Source organism: Cantharellus anzutake (assembly GCF_015039405.1).
Source record: "Cantharellus anzutake strain C23 chromosome Unknown EI90scaffold_265, whole genome shotgun sequence".
Taxonomy (NCBI): Eukaryota; Fungi; Basidiomycota; class Agaricomycetes; order Cantharellales; family Hydnaceae; genus Cantharellus; species Cantharellus anzutake.
In genome coordinates, this window is record NW_024067215.1 from 1 (window position 1) to 11,265 (window position 11,265).

Genomic DNA, 11,265 nt, shown 5'->3' on the forward strand with positions numbered 1-11,265 from the left:
CCAGGGATTTCTGTGCGTGGTAAGATGTATAAGCCATAGTGTTCGTTCCAGAGAAATGATGGCCCTTGATAACAGATGGATTATTCGCATGCAAGAATAAATCGGGAACCAATCCGATTAATCAATGAGCTTACACTGTTGGGTGTGTATGATCCCTCCGGGAGTAGCCGCCTTGAGGCACACATAGTTGCAGCTGAGGCCGAGCCCTGGGGAGCACATCGGAGAAGTGATGGAATGACCAGAGCGAGCATCATCGCGGAAACCACCAGGATTGATGATGTTCCCATCGCGTCCACTGAGGGTCACAGACGGGTCAGCCCCCTGTTTAAAAAAACATTAAACTAGGATCGGAAGCTCTTCGATGCGAGGAAGGTTAGTAAAAGTGGGAGAAGTAGGGCGGGGAGGGGGGGGGAAGTGGTCTCCTCCAACGCACTGACTGGTACCAAACGGGCCCATATTGGATGAACGGAGGGAAGAAATTAGGAAACCGAGGCACTCGCCAAGTATTCTTCAATAGATCGCTTCCTCCTTTTCGAATCGTGCAAAGAAGTTGAGTCATCATTGGAAAATGTTGTGATCCTTGCTGGTGAGACTGAGGGGTAACTCGAGTGAGGTCGGCTATCTGATTACGGAGATGAAGAATCTCCTGACGGAGGGCAGCATTCTCTTTCTCGAGCTCAACCATGCGGTAAGTTGATAGTCCCGCCGCACTGCATTCCTGGGCAGCTAAAGTTGATTGCAGCATGGTAACTGACTCTTCTAACTAGAAGATTGCAAAGTTTTTACGCCATTAGCGAAACAGGGCGCCCAGTTTTAGAGGGGGGGGATATATCACCTGTTCAATGTAAGCCTTTCTCTTTGCGCGATGACGCGCTTGAGCACGGGCGTTTCTGCTCTTGGAGTAAATCCCATGGCCATTGTTTTGAGGCTCAGTAGGGGATGGGGAGGCTGGGTTGCTGTTATCGGGCGGAGGGGTAACAGATTCGGCCTTACTCATCGCGAGTTGTTGGAAGAGAGGGTGGTGAACTTGAACGAAGAGGGGAGATTGTCAGATTTGCTTCCGGGGCTCGGGTGGAGATCGTCACGATAGCGTTTCCGGCGGCTGCAGCAGAGGGCTCAGGCCCTTTTACTGGACGCCCTTATGAAGTTTTGAGCCGTAGCAATGTTCGTGTGTATTGCGTTACATGGCATGAGAACAAACATTGCAAGCAAAAGAACACAGAATCCTTTATTCCAACTGACACAATTACCATTGAGTCACAGCTGCAAACCTCTCTTCATCTGGTGGACATTTGTTCACCGTACCTGCAAACTCGAACCTTGCAAAGTCTTTTGACTCTGCTGAGATGCAGAAGGCATGGAATGCCGAGTTAGAATCCCGGATTCACCTATGGCAGAGAAATGGGGAAAAGTGCCAAATTAGGTTATTCATCTCATCAAGAATCTCACGTTGAGCCATTGGATTCCGCTCCAACACCATGACCTTGAAGACTTGTGTTAATCATGTCTGAAGCCATTTGAGCCCAACACGCCTTGTCATTAGTCAATGGCATCTCGGGTTGACTGATCAATGGCTTTGTCTATACGCTATTGTCAGAACACATGTTAATGACAGGCGTCGGTCAAGACGACTAACACGCACGCACAACCCGAATTCTCAGAATCGAGATGACAAATTATTTTTATTAGCCATCAAGTGGATATACAAGCCTACCTTCTGGTGGTAGGCCCAACAAGGTCAATCGTGATGCTGTCGACAAAAGACAACATAACTTCGTCCATGAACAAGATTTAACGATAGCGCACGCCAGCAACCGATGGTTTGGGATGAGTTCCGCGAGCTGAAGATAAAATCCCTGACTGCAGCGATTGTCGTCGACAGTGTCATGCCAAGGTAAACGTGGACACATCGAAGTGCTTCGACTGAGCAAATTGGCGGTAATTTAGTTGAAGCTACAAGGGCCCGATCACGTCGCTGCTTAACAATTTCCGCATCTTCAATTGCCCGACGTCTCCAGGGTTGATCTCAATGTACTATAGTCGGGGGCCACTGTTCGGTGTCGGTCAGAAGATGATTTCAAATTACGGAGCACACTGACACCACCTACGAAAATCCTGCCGAACATGAGTGCTACGCGCCAGAAGAGCATAACTCTCAGAGCGGATCAGAGGGTCTTTAGAAGATCGAAAACTTTGTGCGTGTTGCCCCTGTCGGGGATTGCCGCTTGCGGCGTTTCCTTTTCGGTTTTTCTCCCGTCTCAATGTCGAAAGAGTTTTCTGCTGAAGAGTATTTTCAATCTCAACCGAAACCCAGCACTCTTTTCAATGATGTGGAGAGCACCCGGGAGTTCATCCATCGGCATATGGCTGAAGATCGGAAAGTAGTTCTCATCACGGTTCGATCGTTTATGCTGTAGCAACAACGACAATGCTGAATGAGGCCGATTGGGATGTGCTACTTTAGAGTGGTGGGACTACAGTACCACTCGAGCTTAATGTGTGAGCGTTCGTTGCATCACTTCGCCCGTCTGAGTCAAATATGTTAATAATGGCATCGAAAGTGTGCGGTTTCTCGATAATTTTAGTGCGGGTCAGTGATGGAGCCGTTCTATAATTTCCTCTTTTGAGATGTGTATGTTCTGTTTCAGGGACGAGAGGCGCAACATCGGCAGAGTATTTCCTTCGGGCTGGATATGCGGTCATTTTCATGCACCGGCAATTCTCATTGCAGCCGTTTAGCCGTCACTATTCCCACAGCACCAACCCCTTCCTTGACTTCTTAGATGTTAGCGAATCTTCTTCGCCTTCTTTCTCGTCCTCGCCAGAGGTGTTAGTCAGGCCGGAAGGAAGAGAATTCCTTATTCAAGTCTTGCGTGCACGAAAGGATGCGCTTAGCAGAGGCATGTTGCATACTCTGACGTTCGTAACGGTCAATGAGTACCTATTCTTGCTAAGGGCGATGAGCGAGGAGCTGGCGGTCATGAAGAGGAATGCCTTGTTTTATCTCGCAGCAGCCGTCAGCGACTTTTATCTACCACGAGAGAAAATGGTCAGTTTGGGTTTTGTTGAGGTGGACGATTTTGGTCACTCATCCTGAGATCGAATTTGCCCAGTCGGAGCATAAGATTCAGTCACGAAAGGGCAGCTTGTTAATTGAGATGGACCAGGTGCCCAAGATTCTGAAGCCATTGCGGGAAGATTGGACACCCCATGGTTTTATTGTGTCCTTCAAGGTACGCCACTGCTTAAAATCCGATGATTCACATTCAACTCGGATTAAAAATCATTCCCTAGCTTGAAACTGATGGCTCGCTGTTGATACCGAAGGCACAGCAGTCTCTCGAACGCTATGGGCACCAAGTGGTTATCGGAAATATGCTTCACACGCGCAAGTACGAAGTTGTTTTTGTGTCATCTGGAGAGCAATCGCCATCGGGGGAAAGGACGTTCAGTGAAGAATGGATACGACTCAAGAAACCTGGGGCTGAAGCTTCGCATTCTGCAACAGTTTCTGAGATAGAGGAGCTTATCATTGAGAAATTGGTCGATTTACATCAGAAATGGATCGAGAAGCAAGCCTAACAATTGAAGGGAATGTTACCATATAAAAGAATGCATGAGTTGTGGGATAAGCCTATGCGTCCATTTGCGCTTCGATGTATCGCTTGTCACACCCATTTTTTGACATGATCCTAGCTGCCGTGCATTTCTTTGACTACCACTTATGCAGTTCCATTCTCTGTGTGTGCTTTTTCTCTTTTAGTTTTGTAGCAGGGTGGAGGTTTGTTGTAACATCGGTTACGTAAGCTGGATCTCATGCCAAGGCTTCCTCTTCATTCTTCGGCAGGTTCCTGTTGGTTGTGATCTTTCTCTGGTATTTTCGTTCAGCGTTACTCACTGCCGTTCTCATTGCGTTTCATTTGTGAACATATTTGTACCAGGTCGCTTTGGAATCTCAGGTCATCGGGGCTGTCCCTTCGCCACTCTCTTCGCGTGGTAGCACACTGTGCTTCGCATTGCTTGGAATTAGGCAGGAAGATAGAGCTTGAACAGCGATATCCGAGGCTAGTAGATCCTCTGACCTGAACCTTCAACAAAGATTCATCTGCACCCCCCCGAGTACCGTATGGCAAAGATAATCTTAGAGAACGCTATTGGTCGTGCTTGTGTGTCTCTTGGACAATTCTTTCGATCCGGCAATGATGTGCGGAGCCTGCATTATCCCTGGACCGCCGTCTACGGTGCTCTCAACAGTGCCGGGGATTTAGAAATAAAGGAATGGCTTAGGGACAAGTCTGAGTTCGATGCTTATGTCAAGAGCAACGGAGGGCAGCCTGAGCGAGAACTTATCGAGCTGGTGAGAAGTATGGCAAACAATCAGGTGCCCTGAAGCAAATTATTCAACAATGGTATATTGCCTTCTGCCTTTTAACGCCAAGCACTCTCATCGTCATATTCTGTCTCTAGAGGCGTTTCTCAAACCTGATCCAGAAGCAACCGATTCGACCACAGTTCTTGGCACGCAGTGAATTCGAAGCTTCTCCACTTTTTACCGATTTCCTCTGTTAACAGCTACCACACTCGCATGGGACAGTGCATTCAAAGGCAACCCCGCGGGTGTGCTTCTTGAGACTATCGCGGATTTCCTTGCCCTGGAAAGATCTCCCTATGCCAGGCTAACTGGCCTCGTGAATTCATCTGGAACCGGCAAATCTCGCATGGTGGATCAACTTGGCAAGGAAATCATAACAGTGCCCATGTGCCTACGTTTGTGGGGCAGCCAAGGTTTTCCGTTGTGCCTTTTCTTTATACATATGGCATGATTACAATCCGAACCCTCCATAGGGTTCCCTGATAGGACTCTGCGTAATTGGCTTCTCTTTTCTGAGACGACCGATTGGCAGACTGTCTCAGAGAAACAAGGTGATTATCTTCCAACTGCTCCCCAAATTACTTGTCAATGATGTTACAGATATACATGAGTTATCCCGTCACGATGAGGAGTCTGCTAGAAAATTGTGCAAGGAAAAGCCGGAAGACTATGTGCCATTGGTCATAGAGCTCCAAAAGAGGCTGGCATCCGCCTTCCGCGAGCATATGACCGCAGGTCAATCATATTACACCTCGAATCCCAATCGAGAGATTTTCTACCACAAGGTAATTGAGTTGACCGACAAGGTGAATTTCCTGTCCTTCTCTACGTTTGTGACAATGACGATTTCCTCGAGTTTGTGGAAAACAGCGGACAAGTAGATCATGAGAATATGCCTGAACATGGACAGTATGGTTGCGAAAGCTGGAACCTGGTAGAGGCAGGCGAAAGGCTCTGTCGCTTCATCGATGAACACAAGGTTTTGGAATCGCACCAAGGTCCATGACGGCCTCTGGTCATCCTCGCTCTCGATGAGGCTCCTGTCCTCACTGATAACCTACCAGAGCAACGCCGGGATCTATTCATGGTGCTGCGTCAATACCTACGACAGCTCCAAATGCTCCCAATATTTTGGCTGTTCATTTCGACAGCGGCATGCTTCAATAAATGGCCCCCACGGAATCTTCCAGATCCTTCAGGTCGGGTCAGGGAACTGACAACTGCCCCCTGGATCCGATCTCCGAAATCAGTTTTGACGACATTGCGTACTCAGCATCGAAGGATACCGTGACCATAGACAAAGTAGTACAAATTGATTGGATTTCCCATCTCGGTTGCCCATTGTATGTTCACCACAGTCATCCCCTTAGAGAGTGGCTCACTTACTACCTCGAATAGATTTGGATCTTATTGGGACAATCTACCAGGGGAACACAAATATGAGTCAGTAATTATGGAATATGTTAAGAAGAAGCTGCTAGACGGTCCGACTGCGCTGAGAAATAGCAATCCGACTGGTACCCTAGCCTGCCTCTCTGCACGTTTCGCCCTGGAGTTTAACAAGAACTCTCCAGCTGACGACGTAGGCTATGCACAAGTGAAACGGCATATGCGACTCTGCATCGGAGCGACTGCTGAACTCGATAAATTGATCGGGTCCGAACCACTTTTGGCTGAGGCAGCCTATGAACTTATGAAGGACATGCAGGGGAACGCGGTGCGCCATCTGGCTAACCATTCAAATTTAAACTGCATCCATTGTGGGTGGCGTGGTGAACTGGTTGCGGCCCTGCTGGTCATGCAAACATACGACGCGACACGGGAAATTAGTGACAGAAGATGGCCGTCTCTGACTCTGACTCTGAGTCTGAGTCAACTACTGAAGAGCCAAAGAAAAAGAAAAGGAAACTGACTCTGGAGCCGGAAACGGTGCCTCCGAAGCCGGTTATCCGAATGGTGTTCGCCTTGGCTTGTCCTGAGCCTGCCGTAGTCTTTGGGGAGCGGCCCAAGGGCCGGCCTCGTTTCGACCTTTCCGACAACGCCATCGCCTACGATATCTGGCTTGCAGGCCTCTCGCCCAAAACCTTCAGGCAAATTCGAGAGGAGGATTTGGAATCATACGAAACGCTTCTGTTCACTTGTGCCTCATGCCGGATTTAAAATGGGCGAAAAGGCGAGGAAATCGAGAGGCGCTCGCAGGCAGAGGATGGCACCATTGGCCCTCCCAGGGCGTAGTCATCATGACATTCACCTCCCAAACCCAGGAGTATCGCGAGAAGGGTCCAGAATCGACCCGGCGTCCTCAGTTGATTGATTTTTAATGGTAACTACTGTATGAAGTGTCATGGCGGCTATCCAAGTTTTAGGAATTTCACTTTATCACAATGTTCTCGTTCACTGATGCATTAAACATATAAAATGCATGCTTCAGGTGCACTAGCGCGTGTATGGCTACATCTCGTTCTGGATGCGTGAGGCATGTCAGAAGTCATGGAAGGCAAGGCCTTTACTGTAACCCCCCGGAGGAAAGATCGCGAGATCGTCGATGACGATTTACATATTCAGTATTTTGCAACCCTTCCGTGATTTTCCAGCAGGCAGCAGGATGTCTACCGCTGGCTCTAAGGATTGGCCATAAGGAACTCATGCAAATCGTTGCCCGAGCGAAGTATGCGTCTTCAGAGAGCCCGTATATTCGTGTTGAATCGTTGGTCCTCGGAGTCGACATCTGTAAAGAGCCATTGCATGAGATAGCAAATAATTCCCCAGTCACCTCTCGCATCCAGACCTACTGAGATCAACAAGAAATTGACTGTGGATAGTGCAGTAAAGTACGAAAGAAGCTGATGTGGACGTGTCTCACTCGGTGTTGGTTTCGATTAATTTTATGTGACAGCTCATTCTTGCTAAAGGACTCAAAAAGAGTTGAACGAGCGCATGGGTAAGCACTCATGGCCTTACTGAACTCCAGGGATATGTTGACTACGAAGCACATTGTAACGTGTCTGGTTCTAGAGACACTTCCCCAAAGGCCGGTGCGACCCGGCTGGCGGTGGAACGCTTGCACTGTCTTGGCTGTCCATGTTCCAGGAGGGATCGAATGATTTTTACCCTTTCGTACCGTTGTCTTAGGCGGCGAGCTATGGACTGGAGGGACAATCCATTCATGATGGTATGCCCGTTTGCTGTTATGCAGTTTAGCGGATATTCATACATTCATGCAATGGAAGAACTATCAACGCATGGCCATTAAAGAAGTGGTATGGTAGCTTCTGCAACTTAGGAACCGCTTGCCACTCGTCTGGTTGCCTCGTTCTTTGTTTCTGGACTTGGAGCAATGTCGGCCCCACACGGTGTCAATGTGTTCCAACATAAATCGAAGAATCAGACAATCAGACAACAGTTGGTAAGAATGTTTAGATGCTCTGTGCCTTGGTTTGCATGAATTCCTTATGGCTACTCGTTAGAGCGAGCGGCGGGCAACCTGCTGCCTGCCGTAAAACCACGTATATATGCAAATCATCGTTGATGATCCCGACAGTGACCGGGCATGATCCGTGCATCTTGCATCCGAGTTACAGTAAAGGTCTTGCCTTCCATCCAGGACGAGATGCCACCATACACGTGCAGGTGCGAGCACGCACAAGTACTATAGGTTCAATATATAGGGATACATCGGAGAACGAGAACATCGTAACAAACGTACATTCAATTCCTAAAAACTCGGATAGCCGCGATGACACTTTATAAAGTAGTAATTTTTTGCACGGGTCCGGGACTCGCAACAGAAAGTCACTCCCTCTCGGCATGTAGTTCCTGCGCAGTATAGCGGCCTGTGGTAGGTAGGTTATCAGTATCCCGGTCCAGGTCGTCAGAGCTCGGATGGCCCAGCCCCATGATGACACTGGTCGCGATCAAGGGACTACGGCCACTTCTGGCCGTCCTGGGGTTGAGGGGTGACGGGTGGTCTTGAGGCGACGTGCGAGGCTTTTCTCGGGTAATCCTGATTCCAACCAGCTGAGTGCACCAGATCCCAGAGTCTATGCCAACGACGTCCTATTAACCATTCCCTGAAGGCTCGGAGTTATCGCCGCCGTACGAATCTGTTAGGGTACGGTAATAATCTTTATTCAACGTCCAGTGCACAGAGCATCTACGACCCGAGCACGAACCTTTATGTACCATCGCGCGCATGCATAGACATGAGTGTACCTGAGTCATCCGACCCAACGTCGTCGCAGCCGGTGGGTACTGCCGATGATAGAAAGGATGCAATAGTTGGCACCACGAAGCGGGATCTCGAATTCGCATCCTCTATCTTCAAGCTTTATCATTCTTCAAACGAATACGAAACAGTGTGAGAACATGAAGTCGGTGCGTGTGTGCTATAACAATGATGACGAGTTGCAATTCCAATTGCCGCATCCGGTGCCAGCCTAACCCAGGGTAGGAAATAGACCGTCGGCGTCAGTAGCTCACCGGTAAGGAAATGCAGCCCAGCTTACTTAGAGCGCTTCCGAGCCTTTGGCCATGACATAACATTCCAGCGTTCGCGACATTGCGCTTTCTAGGAAGCTGCGCCCCTCCGTTGAGCTTGCCCAGCCCCTCTTCCAGCTGGCCCACAGTAGGCAGGTGGACCTGAAGTAATGATTCCAACTGAAGAAAGTATATCAGACTTCAAAACAGGGCGAGTCGATGAATATTAGCCGCTGACCTGAGCCAAGGTTGCTATTCCATTCCTGTATGCTTTCGCCTGTGCGGCATGTTGAGTTGGGCCACAACCAGCCGAAATCAATTCTTTTCTGCAATGAATGGTTACCCTGAATCGGCGATCCAAAGTTTGCTCTCCAGTGTCCCTAACGCGCAAATGCGGCAGAATCCCAAGTTCGTGGCATCCAGTCTCAAAAGCGAGCTTCTCTCGTTCGGGTTTGTCGCCAGATCCATCTTCTACGCTGGACATCTCTGTTGCCAGATTATCAAGACCATCGCTAATGGGCAAGGGTCGAGGAACGTAGGAGTGGTAGATGCCGAGAGTTTGGGCGGCACAAGTGAGAATGGGCAGGAAAACAGCGTTGAGGAAATTTCTGAAAGCGGAGTCCCCACAAATGAGACTCATTGCACCGATATACGCTTCGAATAGATTTGCTATGGAAGGTGTTAGCAAGTGGATAAAAGAGTGGAAATTATCTTATCCCTCACCATGATATTTGGCGTCTGGGGCCTCGCGAAGGTCTACTCCACTTATGCGTTTGTATAAGTGGTGCAAACCATCGAGCTGTGAAAGCAGCCCCAATGTTCTGTTGCACTCCAAGGAGGTCCTCGACAAGTGATACATAGAGATGTCAGACTTAGGGCTGAAATTCTGAAGGATCAGTGGCGTAGCAAAACGGTGGATCTCCACGTCGCCTCTCCACTCTGTTTGCCCTTTCGTGAGGATCCGGGCTCGGAAGTCCTTATCATGTACAATCGGCAGAAGAGGGAGTTGATCAATTGCGATTAGAGCTCTCAGTGACAGGAAGAGCGCGTCCTCGACACAGAGCGGTCGTGGTAGTTCAGGCTCTGTCAACAGCAGCAGGAACAGCAGTGTTGCAGTCGACCCAGACGATTCTTTGTGAGCAAAATGCATTGTTCCTTGCTGGATGGAAGATGCATCCATATTCATGTCAAAAAACGAAGGGGTTAAACGTGAGATGAGGTTGGGAGACCGGCTATGATCCGATCTTCATTGGACGCGTGATCAGCACGTGGTTTCTGTTACATGTAACTGTGTATAGTCACGATCATCTGAATTCACAGTCCCTTTCGCCTCCTATATTACATTGTAATTAATCGTTCTTTAGGTCAGGGTAATTCACTCGCTCTTGAGACTGAGTCGCTCCTTAAAAAAATCCAAAACAGAAAGAAAGAAAAGAAAAAGACAAAAACTGCACTCAAATATGGAGAATGGCGAAAGAAATAGACGTAGAAATGGAACCTACTATACTATGGCCAGAACCACCTTGGGCAAGAACCATCGACGACCTAAACGACATACTTCGAATAGAACTGCCGGAAAACGAACCAGGAGCATCAGCGAGAAAGTTACAGGCAAAGGAACACAAAAACGATTAAAGAGAAGAAATCTGGATGAGTCTCACATTAATTTGTATGCTGACGGGTCCCTCGTGATTGACCAGGGCGTCCGAAGATCGGGATATGGGTTCGCAGCCTATCGCTGCGGTAACGTTGTTCGCAGGGGAAAGGGAGGCACGGGGGCGAGGGTTGAGGTCTATGAGGCAGAAATGGAGGGTCTCGCGCAAGGCTCAGAACACCTCGTATGTTGGCTCAATAACAATTTCCCAAAGGGGAGCAACCTAGACATCCAGAAAGCCCTACGGCTTTCGCGAAGTTATTCTTAAGATACTCGATGAACATCCCCTCTGCCGAATTGAAATCAAATGGGTACCAGGACAGGAAAACATTGAAGGGAATGACCTTGCCGACTCACTGGTGAAAGAAGGTACACTCCGACTACCCTTTTGAATCATCGGCAGCTTTCATGCGGAACATCGACTTAAAAACGAGTGGACTCGATGCTGGAACACTGACTCCGTCCAATCGGAATACTATTTATGCAATTGCATCGAACCACAAATCCACCCCTCCGAACACTTTAGGACCCGAAGCCGCAAAACATTCAGCCACCTGTTCAACTACGCACCGGACCCACATCCTCATGGATTGCCCTCTGTACTGCGACCACCGAGGCGTCCTACGAGACGAGGACGGAATTCTGAACCTTCCGGACCTCCTGGGGAAGGAAGAAGGCGGATTCATAAATGAGAGCGGAGCATACGAAAAGAAAAACAGACAACGGAGGGACATCCCGCGAGATAACGTCCGCTTTGCGAAGC

General features: G+C 48.8%; 1 protein-coding gene across 1 annotated transcript; it reads left to right on the plus strand.

Moving 5' to 3' along the window:
- Window positions 1–4,126: 4,126 nt before the first annotated feature.
- EI90DRAFT_3139371 (uncharacterized protein) lies at window positions 4,127–6,532 on the plus strand (the record flags this gene model as incomplete). Its single annotated transcript, XM_039064930.1, has 7 exons — window positions 4,127–4,364; window positions 4,573–4,785; window positions 4,846–4,923; window positions 4,973–5,201; window positions 5,623–5,715; window positions 5,771–6,089; window positions 6,209–6,532. The coding sequence occupies 7 exons, from the start codon at window positions 4,127–4,129 to the stop codon at window positions 6,530–6,532; spliced, it is 1,494 nt and encodes a 497-aa protein (XP_038907650.1).
- Between the last annotated feature and the right edge of the window lie 4,733 nt (window positions 6,533–11,265).